This window comes from Arachis hypogaea, chromosome 4 (assembly GCF_003086295.3).
Source record: "Arachis hypogaea cultivar Tifrunner chromosome 4, arahy.Tifrunner.gnm2.J5K5, whole genome shotgun sequence".
NCBI classification, from domain to species: domain Eukaryota; kingdom Viridiplantae; phylum Streptophyta; class Magnoliopsida; order Fabales; family Fabaceae; genus Arachis; species Arachis hypogaea.
In genome coordinates, this window is record NC_092039.1 from 23,348,455 (window position 1) to 23,363,560 (window position 15,106).

Sequence of the window (15,106 nt, forward strand, 5' to 3'; positions counted from 1 at the left end):
TGAACGACGGGGAGGCCACAGGCTCGTCCTGAGGTGCAATCACAGGCACGGATGAAGATGCACCAACATGTCTCGAACTAGAACCGGCTGCCGTACCTGGAGTTTGGGTATTCCGGTTCGAACCTCCTATGTTAGAGACCACATCAATCAGCTTTGCCAACAACTCAGCTGTCCTAACTTCGGGATACTGCCGATGACAATGGAACAGGACCTCCAAATCCTCGTCACTCCCTATAACGAACGAATCGTACTTCATGTCATCTCGCAACACTGAGATCGGAATGCGATAGAATAACTTCTCAACCCGTTTTACGCCTTGCAGCCCAAGCTTTTGTATTATAGAATTTAGGAAGTCATTGAAGCTCATTGTAGGTCTCATAAAAATACTGAGGGGATCCTTATTAGTGAACTTCACACCAGAGCGTGTTTTTTTCTTATGGACCCTCTGTAGTGCACCAACACTAAAAAACTTTCCTCACTAGCCATTATGTTTCACTTTAATGAGAGGAATTCATGTTCACACCATACTTATACACGTATGGGGCCACATAATTCGAAACAACCAACTTCGAATTATATATATATATAATTCGAATCAACTAGCTTCGAACTACATTTTGAATTCCTTCCTTCATAATTCGAATCAGTGTGATTCGAACTACCATAAGTCAACCTACATGCATAATTCGAAAGAGTTAAATTTAAACTACTTAGGACTTCATGCATGCATAATTCGAGTTGACCAAATTCGAATTACACTTCCCTATTAATTCGAATTGATATGATTCGAATTACATAGAAACTTGCTTTTGGGTGAACCACATTACATTTTTCGCTTTGGTAGAATTCTATACTTTTTTCAACCATTTGGTTTAATACCGTGCTTTGTCCTAAATTTTATAAATTTTTATTATAAATAAGATTTGTGATTTTTTGTATTTTAATATATATTTATATATGGATGCCTAATTAGAGATATTTATGTATATATAAATTATAAGATATTTATAATCATTTTTAGTTTGGAACAATCTAATAAATTTTTATTTTTAATATATTTTATTAAAATATCTAAATAATAAGAGAAAAGATATGATAATTAATATTTTTTTAACTAATAAGATTATTTATAGAAAAAGTAACAAAAATCATATAGATAATTAACTTTCCCTTTTTTTGGCGATGAATTGCAATATACATTAATAGTATGAGTCACCCAAATATTTATTAAAAAGTAATTAATTAATTATTAGCAACAACATGCATGATTAGTGGTAGTACTGGTGGTAGTACAATTTTTGATAATAGTAGTAGTAAATTGCGATACTTCAGCATTGACATTTAAGGGTTTGACTGTGATGGAAACACTACTAGAGTTGTGCTCCTGCTTCTGCTTATTTCACAAAGCATAAGGAATATAAAAATAAAATAGATAAACAAATAGACAAGAACCGAACTTATCCCATTACGGTCCCTTTCGTGTCGAGTGTATAAACCGCAAAAAATATTATTAATAATTGAATAAAAACAACAACATAATTCTGAAAAACGAATCCGCTAAAGAACTACACCAGGTAGTTCTCGTACCTAACTTATTTAATACTATATCCGTTTCGTAATATTTATTTCTTAAACCGACTAAGAAAAATAAAAAACTATATTTTGATAATAATAAAAAATTAATCTGATATAAATAATTAAATATAGAAGTTTTAATAATACAACTATTATTATATTTGTTTCCCATTTCCAACCTACATTTTTTTTAGATAAATTTTAGGTAGCTTAATATTATTTATTTATTATAAATGACAAAGATTTTAAAACTTTAATAAGGAAAATGAAACAGATATTATTTAAAAACATTTATAATAACTATTATATTTAAAATATTCATAAATTATAAAAAAGTTAAATAATAAACGGCCACAAATATTTAATTTATAAAGGAATATCTACAAAGTAGATATGGAAGTTCAAAACTAATCATTGGTATCATGTCAAAAAAAGGTAACTGTGGTTATCATATTTATACTATTTTTAGAATATCATTAAGTTTGTATTATTTTTTTTCGTTCTTTCATTTTTTTTATCACGATATTAAAATTAAATTCTTTATCTATATTTATATTATATATAATGAAAATATGAGAAGTGGTGGTGCATAATTTTCTTTTATAAAATATCCTACATCTATGCATTTATATTATATAATATATGGAATATAAAAAATGATTGGAAATATAACTTTTTAGTAAATATCTTTTATATTATATAATATATTTTCTTTTAATTTTTTAAGATTAAATCCAAAATATCTTAATTAAATTATAAAATTTTATTATTTTAAATAATTCTCTTTTTTTTTTGGTGACTAAATAATTCTCTTTTTGTTAATAAGTTTACACGTATTTAATTAAAAATAAATGAATAAAATCAAAGATGACAAAAATTGACGGAAATGATCTGAGTTTACCGCGCCAAGTGCCAACTATAATATGAAAAGACAAAGAGAGAGAGAGTAATTTTGAAAGTGGATCTCACGTAACTGACGTAAGAGCGAGTGTATATTTTTTTTTTTTACTGAGAGTATTTTCAGCACCGCTTATTATGAATTTTATTCAAGAATTTATTACTAACGAATAACATTTTATATACACAGGATGAAATTCAAATTTTATTATCTATTTAAATAGACTAAAAAAGTTAATTCCTAAACCAACTAAAATTGATGAGTGTGTATATTGGTCAGAAGAGAGTGTGTGATGTTTTCAGCAGAAGCGGACAGAATATGCGCCGAGAGAGAGATGAACAAGGTACTTCTCTTCTTCTTCTGACTCCTATCATGTGTTGATATCTTACGTTCCCCTATTGGTTCTCTCTTTCTCTCTCTCTCTCTCTCTCTCATAAACCGACCTTCGCCGCCGTCGCGCTTCATCATTGTTTCCTACTTCGTAAAAACCTTCCCCTTTTCTTCTTGTTTTTCGTTTCGTTTCTTTGCTTCAATACTTTAAGTCGAAAGGTACCAGGTGAGGTGTGTGAGAGAGGGAGTTGGTTTTTCAGGTGCGGAATTATTTTTTTTTTTGAATGATTTGCATTTCTGAGTTATTTCTTCTTCTTGCTGTTGAGAATTTTTCTATAGCTGTCTGAACTTGAGCTAGAATTTTAATCTCTGTCCATGTCTTGATTTTTCTTAATTTATTTTATTCAGAAAATGATATATCAATCACAAAGCTTCAAACTTCTTCTTTGTCTTTTTTTTTTTAAATATAAATTTTGCGGATAGAACAAAATATGCAATCCTAAATTCCAAAACAGCTACTTTTGTGCAAAGTTTGAGGTTTAGTATTTTTGGATTGTGCTGACGTTTGATTTACTGTGAAAAAGCTGAGCTGACGTTTGATTTATCGTAAAAAAGTTGAGGTGGTACCAATCTATTATGGCGTTTACCCCATTCCTATAACCCGAGGCTGTCAATTTTTGACTTTCTTTGTTACTTGTTGACATGGAATCACAAAGTGAACTCCTGAATAATTCAATTTTGCTTTGTCTTTTTGGATTTTATGAGTTTGGTTTTTGGATCCTGTGTTTGGAATATGCATAAACTTACCAAGCACTTTTCTGTTCTCAAAGGCATAGGTCTTGTTATTGAAGTTTTGATAAAGGAAAAAGAAAATGGCTTCAAGATTAGGTAGTGATGATGATGCTGATAATAACAAAGGAAGCATGTGGGCTTTGGAGCAAAAGCTGGATCAGCCAATGGATGAAGAAGCTGCAAGGCTAAAAAATATGTACAGAGAAAAAGTAAGATATGCAAACTAATTTTTCATGTTCTTCTTTCTCTTTCTAATTTACTGAATTGGAATTCTATTTGTTTTCTAGGAAAACTGAAAAAGTATCCAGTCTTTCCTAATTAGTAATTAGCCTTTAATTAACTTTCTTAATTAATTTATGGAATTGAGAAATTAATGGTATACAATTGAATAAGTGCCTTATTTATACTTTTGTTTTTTCCAATTGTATTTTTCGTATTATAGGAAAAAGGATACAATTGGGAAAAAATGCTATTCTTACTACGTTTTAGTGATATGCTGTTTTAACTTGGTAGTATAGTAGATATGCTTGTGCATACTTTGAAAAGTGTTGTGTCGAAAATTCTAGTAAAACATGTAAATATTTTATTAGAATTATGGATGTGGTTCAACTGGGTTTAAGCCTAGTGAAAGGGGCTAGTCCCTTGTACAATGTGGCAAACTGCGATTTGATTCTTAATTAGGAGAGGTGCCTACATGTTGTGTGATTGTATCTGATCAATCATCAAACAAGATTTCCCTCATTGGAGGGTACCTGTGAGAATTATTCTTTCAAGAAAAGAAAAACAATCATGAAGGTGGAATTTAATTCCAGAGCATTTTTCTCATTTTGAAATCATATACTTAAAAGAAACTCAAGCACAAATCTAAATTCTAAGTAGTAGAAGAAGAAATTCAGGTTTCTACATGATGTTTTGGGTAGAAGTTCAATCTGGAAATCTTCATTCCAGATCCACCTACTACTATTTGGTATTAAGTTCCTTGTTATGCTGTTTTCATTTGTACAGAAATTTTCTGCGCTGTTGCTTCTTCGGCTTGCATATCAGAGTCTTGGTGTGGTTTATGGAGATTTGGGAACTTCCCCTTTGTATGTTTTCTACAATACATTTCCTCATGGAGCTAAAGATCGAGAGGATGTTATCGGAGCTCTTTCTTTGATTATATACTCTCTCACACTAGTGCCACTCCTCAAATATGTTTTTATTGTATTGAGAGCAAATGACAATGGCCAAGGTATAGATTGTTGTCCTGGTTTTATAGTGACATCTATTCATGTACTGCCAAACAATCGGAAGTGGTTTTTTTTCACACTTATTATTTAAAAAGAAAACTACTTTTGTTTTTGTGGCATCACATGATTGGTTGTCAATATAAAACTTCATTACAAAGATAGTGTACAGAAATTAAACTCTAAGGAACTTCATCTAGTATGATAGTGCCTGGCGGACACCAATATGTCTTAATACCACACATTTCACCTTCTGAATATATGACATTTTATTTTGAAGTTAACCTTTTTAATTAAAAGCTAAGTTGGTTCTTTGACAAGTAAAATATACTGCTATATCCATTTTTAAGACATTTCATGATAGCTTAGCATTGTTGAGCTGCAACTAATTCTTATTGAGCTTTATATCTGTGGACCAGGTGGAACATTCGCTCTCTACTCCTTGCTTTGCCGACACGCAAACCTTAAAATCATTCCCAACCAGCATCGTACTGATGAAGAGCTCACCACATATAGCCGGGCTACAATCCTTGAAAGATCATTTGCTGCAAAAACCAAAAGATGGCTTGAGACACACGCATTTAATAAAAACTCCATCCTCATGCTTGTCCTTGTTGGTACCTGCATGGTGATAGGAGACGGGATTCTTACCCCTGCTATATCTGGTATGTGTTACCTGATCTTGTTCCTAATTTCTTGCTATTTATTGCCAATGACTCACTAGTAAAGTGGCACAAGGAACTAAGAAAGAGGTGTACATGGGGCCGAAGGTCCTGTATAGGCTAGGTGGTGGGAAACAAAGCACTGATTAATCAGGGCCCTCTTCGCTATGAAGTCCTTTCGTATTTAACATAAGCTTAAAGCTTGGGAAGGGCCTTGATGCATGGCCTTAGGTCTGGTTGGGAAATAGATTATTTAAGCACTAATTGTAAAAATAAGAATTATCAATTCTTCGATATGAAAATACACCTTGGAGGATCTGAAGCATCTTAAAAGTAAACATGTTAGAAAAAACGTATAGTATGGGTGATTTTAAGATTAATCAATTAATTTGATTTTATTCATTTATTTACTTTTATATTGCATATTTTTTAGTGGATCTTCAGTTTATGCAAGACATATGTAACTATATGTTCTATTGCAGTTTTATCTGCTGCTGGAGGCATCAAGGTAAATCGCCCCGATGTGGATAGTGGTATGGTACTACTCTTGTATAAGTGCATTTTACTTCAATTTCTACCACTTTGTGTAACTAGCATTCAAGTTTCAGCTGGTTTGTTTTCCTGAAAAGATTTTCTTTTCTGTTGCTGCCTTGCTGAGTTATAGGCGTAGTTGTGCTGGTTGCTGTTGTAATACTAGTCGGGTTATTCAGCTTGCAACATTATGGTACGGATAGAGTTGGTTGGCTCTTCGCTCCAATCGTTTTACTTTGGTTTCTGCTAATTGGAGGTATCGGTATGTACAACATATGGAATTATGACAGCAGTGTTTTAAAAGCATTTTCACCTATCTATATATATCGGTATCTAAGAAGAGGAGGGAGAGAAGGTTGGACTTCCCTTGGTGGTATCTTGCTTAGCATAACAGGTGAATTCATTTTTTATTGCCGTTGTATCCTCATCGTGGAGAATATTTCAGAACTAATAATAAAGTGAAGTGCATTGTTAACTTGAACTCGACAACCGGTGATCATTTATTTCAGGGACGGAGGCTCTTTTTGCCGACTTAGCTCATTTTCCAGTCTCATCTGTACAAATTGCATTCACTCTAGTTGTGTTCCCTTGCCTTCTTTTAGCATATTCTGGACAGGCCGCCTACCTTCTATTAAACTTGGATCATACGAAAGATGCTTTCTACCGTTCTATTCCAGGTTTGTCTTAGACTTGCTTTAAAGCTTCTATTGAGAGTATAAGACATGTCAAATTTTGCATTAAATTCTTTTGTTTACTGCTATGCCATTTCATGCCCGAAAGTGACTGCCTGATATATGAATCCTCTGCCGTGCAGAAAAAATATATTGGCCCGTATTTGTCGTAGCAACAGCAGCAGCTATTGTAGCTAGCCAGGCTACAATAACAGCAACCTTTTCAATTATTAAGCAAGCGCTAGCTCACGGCTGTTTCCCACGAGTCAAAGTTGTACATACATCAAAGAATTTCCTTGGCCAGATATATATTCCAGATATGAATTGGATCCTTATGATTCTTTGCATCGCTGTTACGGCTGGGTTTAAGAATCAAAACCAGATTGGAAATGCATATGGTATGTTTCTTTCTGAGGTTAAATGTGTTATGCATATTTTGGCACATTTTTTTCTTCCTAGAAATTTCATTATTAGAAAGAGATACCAAGAAATATACAAGTTCTAGCAGTATTATGCATGCATCTCGTCTGTCAAAACCTTTATTGTGCGAGCAAACTCCCAATTTGGTCATTGGCAGCTTTTGCATCAGATAGTCTTGTCCTTCACTGTTTTTTTATTATACTCGAAGTTTCTAACCATGTAAAAAGGTGGTCCAAATTTTCTCTAGAATTAGAAAATGATGATTGTAATGAAAATGGTGAAGGATGAGATTGTCCAATGCAAAAGTCATGACTTGTCAATAAGACCAAGTTGGGGGTTCACTCTTATTATGCGTATTAAATCATTTATTGCTACGTCTTGATTTAAAATCTCATATAAATGCAATGTCACTACAGGTACTGCTGTTGTGTTGGTCATGCTGGTTACAACACTGCTCATGATTTTAATCATGCTGTTAGTCTGGCACTGCCATTGGATTCTTGTCGTCATTTTCACACTCACATCGTTGGTTGTGGAATGCACATACTTTTCAGCTGTACTATTCAAAGTTGATCAAGGTGGTTGGGCACCCCTTGTAATTGCTGGAGTATTTTTCATTATAATGTATGTTTGGCATTATGGTACCCTGAAGCGCTACGAGTTTGAAATGCATAGTAAGGTCTCAATGGCATGGGTTCTTGGCCTCGGACCGAGTTTGGGACTTGTCCGTGTCCCTGGAGTTGGATTAGTATACACAGAGCTTGCAAGTGGAGTACCACACATCTTTTCCCACTTCATCACCAACTTACCAGCCATCCATTCTGTGGTGGTTTTCGTGTGTGTCAAGTATCTTCCTGTCTACACCGTTCCAGAAGAAGAACGATTCCTTGTAAAGAGGATTGGCCCCAAGAACTTCCACATGTTCCGGTGCGTGGCACGGTATGGCTATAAAGACCTGCACAAGAAAGATGATGATTTTGAGAAGAAACTATTCCATAATCTTTTTGTGTTTGTTAAGCTCGAGTCGATGATGGAAGGATTCTCTGATTCTGATGAGTACAGTTTGTACGGCCAGCAAACAGTGGAGTCTAGAGATGCTGTGTTGAACAACAACAATAATGACAACACAGCTTCCTCAAATGTTGACTTGTCAATTTCGACAGTAGATTCAATAGTACCAGTTAGATCTCCATCACCTGTGAATATCACTGTACAGTCATCCGATCGTGTAAGCAGCCACACCGAGGTTGATGAACTCGAATTCTTGAACAACTGCCGGGATGCCGGGGTGGTCCACATACTAGGAAACACAGTTGTGAGGGCAAGGAGGGATTCAAGATTCTACAAGAAAATAGCTGTTGATTATATATATGCATTCCTTAGGAAGATATGCAGGGAGCATAGTGTGATTTTCAATATTCCTCATGAGAGTCTCCTAAATGTTGGTCAGATTTTCTATGTATAGTGCCTCTTCCATTCCTCTTAAGATGTATCATTTGTGATTTTTCCTTTTTGTGCACAGTTGAGAAATATTATAGGATATGAATGCATTTAATAGTTAAGTTTTGTATGTATTATTTTCTTTGAAATATGAATAATAAATCATCATTTTTGCATTATGCATTTAATAGTTAAGTTTTGTATGTATTATTTTCTTTGAAATATGAATAATAAGTCATCATTTTTTTTTGTAATTATATATTGACTTTTAATCATTTTACTATTTTTAGGATTTGCAATGATCTATCATTTTTTTTTTCTTTTTACTGGAGCATTTGCAGTTACCTATTAACTTGAAATGCTTGTTGGTTAGTTTAGAATGTAGAGTGCGCTCGTTTATGATTAAAACTGAATCTGATGCACTTTTTTCAATCTGTAAATGGTGTTAAGCTTTTGTCGAATGATTAAAATTTTCTCCGCACTCGTCTGGAAAAGAAAAAGGAGTTTATCTATCAACTTGAGATTCATTTATGCTGACAACAAACGAAGCATATGGGAGTAACCTAAAGAAAAAGGGTAGCATGTGGGCTTTAGATCAGAACCTCGATGAGCCTATTGATGACGATGCTGTGAGGATCAGAAATATATCCAAAGAAAAAGTAAACTTCAAACTCTCTTTTTCATATTCCTCTTCGTTTCTCTTTCTCTTCCCCAGTTGGATTTTCGTTTTATTTGAAAAACTATGAAATGTCTAAACCTATCTTGTCTTGCATAATTAAATAAATCTTTTTTTTTTCCTTTCCTTTTTTTCTGGACCAATTCGTTAATAAATTGATGGAATTGAATGATAGCATTTCTGGTTTATCAATCAGCATTCAATACTATAGATATAGAAATTCAAAGATATGCTATTTCAATTAGGTAGGACAGTAGATATATGCTTGTGCCATGCTTGCAAAAGGGTTCATGTTGAAAAATCTTAAAAGGAAAGAGGTTAAATTATTCAATATAATTATTTTGAATGTGAATCATTGGGGTATAGGAGCATACCTTTTATATAATAGTTTATTTCAAATATTCGAAAGAAATTCAAGCACAAACCTAAATGCTAAGTAGACTAAAATTCAGATTTCTACATATTGTTCTGGGTAAAATTTCAATCTGGAAATCTTCATTCCAGATCCAATTACAAGATATTGTACTGGCTATTAGAGTATTAGTATTTTCTATTAAGTTCCTTGTTAATTCTGTTTCCATTTCTACAGAAATTTTCGGCTCTGTTAATTCTTCGGCTTGCATATCAGAGTCTTGGTGTGGTTTATGGAGATTTGGGAACTTCCCCTTTGTACGTTTTCTACAATACTTTTCCTCATGGTGCTAAAGATCAGGAGGATGTTATTGGAGCTCTTTCTTTGATTATATACTCACTTACACTGGTGCCGCTCATCAAATACGTTTTTATTGTATTGAGAGCAAATGACAATGGCCAAGGTATAGATTGTTGCAGTAGATTTTCGTTATTCAATTGATGTACAGTAATAGATTTTGTTCTTCAAATGACAATGGCCAAAACCAACTTGGGTTGGTTGAGTAGTCAGCTCACTTGTACGCTTAAATAAGTGTTAGTGGTTTGAATCTCCCCTTGTGTATTAAGCAACTCATTGGCCAACGACAGATCCTTAAATAGAGCTACGATATGCGACGGATCTGCTGGACTGGGAGATACTGTAGAAAACCAAAAAAATAAAAGATGACAATGGCCAAGGTATGCACTAGTGTTCTTGATGTGAAAAAGTGGTTTGGTGTGGTTTTGGTTTGGGTTGTGAAAAAACCACATCATGAACACTAGTGTAGACCTTGGCCATTGTTAAAAATCTTACACTTAGATTCATGTGGTGGATCTGAAAGGTTGCTAGTTACTTTTGCTGATTTGGCTATAGATAATTGAGTATTTGTAATCTGAAATTTCTTTATTCACAATGATAATATCTTGTTGATGTACCTATCTGAATTTCCATTTTGAAGCTAACCTTTTAAGTAGAAGCTAAGTGGATTCCTTGATAAGTAAAATATATTGATATTCCCATTTAAGCCGTTTCAGATAGAAATGTCTGTTTGGCATTGCTGAGCTGCAACCAAGTTTTACAGAGCTTACATCTGTGGACCAGGTGGAACATTTGCTCTCTACTCTTTGCTTTGCCGACACGCCAACATTAAAATCATTCCCAATCTGCATCGTACCGATGAAGAGCTCACTACATATAGTCGGGCCACCATCCACGAAAAGTCGTTTGCTGCGAAAACTAAAAGATGGATAGAGGCACACCAATATGCTAAAGACACTATCCTGATCCTTGTCCTCATTGGTACCTGCATGATGATTGGGGATGGGATTCTTACCCCAACTATTTCTGGTATGTGCTCTGTTTGCACTTGATCTTCTTGTTCCTGTATAGTTTATAGTTCTGTGAATGTGAACTTTCTTGATATTTATTCTAACTAGATAAGGTTATCTATTGCAGTTTTATCTGCAGTTGGTGGCATCAAGTTAACTATCCCTGATGTGAAAAATGGTATGGTGCTACTCCTAAATACTCTTGTATCAACGCAATTTTTTATTTTTATTTTATTTCTCAATGCATTTGCCACGTGTAACTAATATCAGAGTTTAAACTAGCTTGCTTTTGCTTTGTTGAAAAGATTTTTCTTTTTGATGTGGTGTTTCAGAAGTGGTAGTGCTGGTTTCTGTTGCAATAATAGTTGGGTTATTCAGCTTGCAACATTATGGTACGGATCGAGTTGGTTGGCTCTTTGCTCCAATTGTCTTGCTTTGGCTTCTCCTAATTGGAGCTATTGGTATATACAACATATTGAATTACGACCGCAGTGTTCTAAGAGCATTTTCTCCCGTCTATATCTATCGGTATCTAAAAAGAGGACGGCGAGAAGATTGGACTTCCCTTGGTGGTATCATGCTCAGCATAACAGGTTAATAAGTCAGTTTTCGTTGTTGTTGAATGATGATATCCTCCTTATACGTCATATTTCAGAATTGTTCATGTGAACTTAACACTGTTGTTTGATTCATTTCAGGAACCGAAGCTCTTTTTGCTGACTTGGCTCATTTTCCAGTCTCATCTGTACAAATTGCATTTACTGTTCTCGTGTTTCCTTGCCTTCTCTTGGCGTACTCTGGACAGGCCGCTTATCTTCTGAATAACTTGGATCATACGCAAGATGCTTTCTATCGTTCTATTCCAGGTTCGTCATAGTATTAAAATTTCTATTTTCTATGGACACGTGGTGTGAGAGGGCATTACCATCTGATTTGATAGTATGGCTGAAAAATAGTGCAGATTTTGATGAATGACTTCGTCTGTAAAAGTTACAAAATGTAATACTTTATGTCAAAAATGTAAAAAGAGCATGTGATATGTATTTGCACACCTATATAAAATGTTAAAACCTGTATACTTTGTTTATCAGGATAGTCATTGAAATCAATTATTCATGTGGGATCAAGAGACTGGGTTGTGGAGGCATTAAAATTAGTGTAATCAAGATCACAGCATAATTGACATTGTTGCTCATATGATGAGTAGTTTTCTTAAAAAGTAGAATTTGATATCGAATTTAGCAGTAAATTCATTTGTTTCACTGCCAAACCTTCCTTGTGCCTAAAGCATTGTCTTATTCTGATGTTTATGTGAATGCTGTGGAGATAAAACTATAACAAGATTCTATATTTCTTTCTTAGAATGATGCACATTTGCTTCTTCATTTCTTCATTTCTTCATTTAGCACTTTAATATGTTTGTTGTTGGTTACCTTTTTGCACCGCAGACAAAATGTACTGGCCGGTATTTGTTGTGGCAACAGGAGCGGCTGTTGTTGCAAGCCAGGCTACAATATCTGCAACCTCTTCAATTATTAAGCAAGCCCGTGCTCATGGCTGTTTTCCGCGAGTCAAAATCGTACATACTTCGAAGAAGTTCCTTGGCCAGATATATATTCCAGACATCAATTGGATCCTTATGGTTCTCTGCATCACTGTTACTGCTGGGTTTGAGAATCAAAGCCAAATTGGAAATGCATATGGTAAGTGTTTCGTTGCCTAATGGCGCGAGTCATATTTTTCGCACATTTAAGATCTTGTAATGAAGAGAGTAACAACATTTCTTGTTGTAATAGGTACTGCTGTTTTGTTTGTGATGCTGGTAACAACATTTCTCATGATATTAATCATGATATTAGTGTGGCACTGCCATTGGATCCTTGCCATCATTTTTGCCGGCGTATCACTTCTTGTGGAGCTTTCATACTGCTCTGCTGTGCTATTCAAAGTTGATCAAGGTAGTTGGATACCCTTTTTAATTGCTGGAGCATTTTTCATTGTCATGTATGTATGGCACTACGGTAAGCTGAAACGATACGAGTTTGAAATGCATAGTAAGGTCTCAATGGCATGGGTTCTTGGCCTCGGACCGAGTTTAGGACTGGTTCGAGTTCCCGGAGTTGGACTAGTATACACACAACTCTCGAGAGGAGTACCACATATCTTTTCACATTTCATAACTAACTTGCCGGCTATACATTCCGTTGTAATTTTCGTGTGCGTTAAGTATCTTCCTGTCTACACTGTCCCGGAAGAAGAACGGTTCCTTGTCAAGAGAATTGGCCCCAAGAGTCTCCACATGTTTCGCTGCGTGGCGCGATATGGCTACAAAGATCTCCACAGGAGAGATGATGATTTTGAGAACAAACTCTTCGAAAGTCTTTGCTTGTTTGTCAAGCTTGACTACATGATGGAAGGATGCTCGGATTCAGAGAATTACAGTTCGTATGAGCAAACACCGGCGGAGTCGAATAACAATAACGAGAATACACATTCATCGAATATGAATTTGTCAGTTACGTCAGTAGATTCACTAGAATCTGATAGATCTGAATCACATGGGAATATTGCTTCACGGCCACCTGAGGTCGATGAACTCGAGTTCTTGAACAAATGCCGGGATGCCGGGGTGGTTCACATTCTTGGAAACACAGTTGTGAGGACGAGGGATTCAAGATTCTACAAGAAAATAGCTATTAATTTTATATATGCATTCCTTAGGAAGATATGCAGGGAAAATAGTGTGCTTTTCAACATTCCTCATGAGAGTCTCTTAACTGTTGGTCAGATTTGCTATATATAGTGCCCCTTTACCTCCTCCTGTTTTATGCAAATGTGGAATAAAATACTGGGAACACATCCCATGAGATTTTTGAATATATTATACGTTGAACTTGAAGTATCTGAATATTATGTATATTCAAATGTATAGAAAATTATTTTTTTATAGAGGAATTTAAAAAATAGAAATAATTAGAAAATAAAAAAAATACTAGTCTAAAATAATGAAAAATTTTTAATCATAAAATCCCTAAAAATAAGCTAAACTAAAACTAGAAAGGATATTATAATTAATTCTATTTACAAAAAGATTCATGAAATAAATTAGGAATCTGATTTTAATTTGATCTAGTCAACATTTCCCCTCAAGCTGGCTTGAAGATATCCTTCATTGATAGCTTGCTTATTATGCTATCAAAGGTCTTTTTGGATAATCATTTAGTTAGAACATCTGCCAATTGTTCCGTGGTCGGAACATATAGGATACAAATCTGTCCTCTTTCAATCTTTTCCTTTATAAAATGTTTGTCAACTTCAACATGTTTAGTTTTATCATGCAGAACTGGATTATGGGCAATAGAAATTGCAGATTTGTTGTCACAATACAACCTTATTAGTGGAGAAATGAGAACCTTTAGTTCTTGTAGGATTTTTTCTACCCATAGTGCTTCACATATTCTATGAGCCACTGCTCTAAACTCAGCTTCTGCACTACTTCATGCCACAACACTCTGCTTTTTACTCCTCCATCTAACCAGGTTTCCTTCAACAAAGGTGCAATACCTAGATGTTGACCTTCTATCCATGACATTCCCAACCCAATCTGCATCTGTATAGGCTTCAACTTGAAGATGTCCATAGTTTTTGTAGAGTAACTCTTTCCCAGGCGACCCCTTCAAGTACCTTAAGATTCTAAAGACAGCATCCATGTGTTCTCGGCTAGGTGAATGCATAAACTGGCTTACCATGCTCACAGCAAAGGCTATATCTAGGCGTGTATGGGATAAATATATTAGCCTCCCCACTAACCGCTGATATCTCCCTTTGTCCATTACATTTTCTAGTTCAACTGGTTTCAATTTTAAGTTGGGCTCTATAGGTGTTTCAGTAGCTTTACAACCAAGTAATCTCGTCTCTTTTAAAAGATTTAGGATACTTCCGTTGGTTCATAAAAATGCCTTCCTTAAACCTTGCAAATTCAATTTCAAGAAAGTATTTTAATGAGCCAAGTTCTTTGATTTCAAAAGTTTTGGCAAGCTTTTCTTTCAAGTCTTTCAGCTCCAAGCTATCATCACCTGTTAGAATAATGTCATCCATATATAAAATTAAGATGTCAATTTTATTAACTGCTGAATATTTATAGAAAAGTGTATGGTCAGCTTGGC

General features: G+C 34.7%; 3 protein-coding genes across 6 annotated transcripts; 2 read left to right on the top strand and 1 right to left on the bottom strand.

Moving 5' to 3' along the window:
* Positions 1-2,513: 2,513 nt before the first annotated feature.
* Positions 2,514-8,733, top strand: LOC112796530 (potassium transporter 11). Of its 3 annotated transcripts, none has more exons than XM_025839015.3 (9): positions 2,514-2,816; positions 3,634-3,804; positions 4,601-4,826; positions 5,241-5,486; positions 5,966-6,016; positions 6,148-6,408; positions 6,524-6,691; positions 6,829-7,083; positions 7,522-8,733. In XM_025839015.3, exons 2-9 carry the CDS (start codon positions 3,676-3,678, stop codon positions 8,568-8,570), a joined length of 2,385 nt encoding a protein of 794 aa, XP_025694800.1. In that variant the 5' UTR covers positions 2,514-2,816; positions 3,634-3,675; the 3' UTR covers positions 8,571-8,733. The 3 variants fall into 3 exon arrangements, with proteins under 3 accessions (XP_025694800.1, XP_025694798.1, XP_025694799.1); XM_025839013.3 differs by having other exon boundaries at positions 2,720-3,063; XM_025839014.3 differs by having other exon boundaries at positions 2,720-2,954.
* Positions 8,734-8,945: 212 nt separating this feature from the next.
* LOC112796531 (potassium transporter 11) lies at positions 8,946-13,839 on the top strand. 2 transcript variants are annotated; one of them, XM_025839017.3, is made up of 8 exons: positions 8,946-9,204; positions 9,811-10,036; positions 10,714-10,959; positions 11,068-11,118; positions 11,273-11,533; positions 11,639-11,806; positions 12,389-12,643; positions 12,737-13,839. In XM_025839017.3, exons 1-8 carry the CDS (start codon positions 9,076-9,078, stop codon positions 13,741-13,743), a joined length of 2,343 nt encoding a protein of 780 aa, XP_025694802.1. In that variant the 5' UTR covers positions 8,946-9,075; the 3' UTR covers positions 13,744-13,839. The 2 variants fall into 2 exon arrangements, with proteins under 2 accessions (XP_025694802.1, XP_072091447.1); XM_072235346.1 differs by lacking the exon at positions 9,811-10,036 and having other exon boundaries at positions 10,686-10,959.
* A 598-nt stretch (positions 13,840-14,437) lies between these two features.
* On the bottom strand, positions 14,438-14,773 carry LOC112794754 (uncharacterized mitochondrial protein AtMg00810-like). The gene has a single exon (XM_025836737.1). The coding sequence runs from the start codon at positions 14,771-14,773 to the stop codon at positions 14,438-14,440; it is 336 nt and encodes a 111-aa protein (XP_025692522.1).
* Between the last annotated feature and the right edge of the window lie 333 nt (positions 14,774-15,106).

What these genes read in the sequence shown, in the direction of transcription:
- LOC112796530 (XM_025839015.3), top strand. Translation starts at nt 3,676, where the DNA reads ATGGCTTCAAGATTAGGTAGTGATGATGATGCTGATAATAACAAAGGA. An exon ending in AAAATATGTACAGAGAAAAA is followed by an intron (nt 3,805 to 4,600) that starts GTAAGATATGCA and finishes TCATTTGTACAG; the next exon opens with AAATTTTCTGCGCTGTTGCT. An exon ending in TATCTTGCTTAGCATAACAG is followed by an intron (nt 6,409 to 6,523) that starts GTGAATTCATTT and finishes CATTTATTTCAG; the next exon opens with GGACGGAGGCTCTTTTTGCC.
- LOC112796531 (XM_025839017.3), top strand. Translation starts at nt 9,076, where the DNA reads ATGCTGACAACAAACGAAGCATATGGGAGTAACCTAAAGAAAAAGGGT. An exon ending in TCTTACCCCAACTATTTCTG is followed by an intron (nt 10,960 to 11,067) that starts GTATGTGCTCTG and finishes TATCTATTGCAG; the next exon opens with TTTTATCTGCAGTTGGTGGC. An exon ending in TTTCTATCGTTCTATTCCAG is followed by an intron (nt 11,807 to 12,388) that starts GTTCGTCATAGT and finishes TTTGCACCGCAG; the next exon opens with ACAAAATGTACTGGCCGGTA.
- LOC112794754 (XM_025836737.1), bottom strand. Translation starts at nt 14,773, where the DNA reads ATGGACAAAGGGAGATATCAGCGGTTAGTGGGGAGGCTAATATATTTA.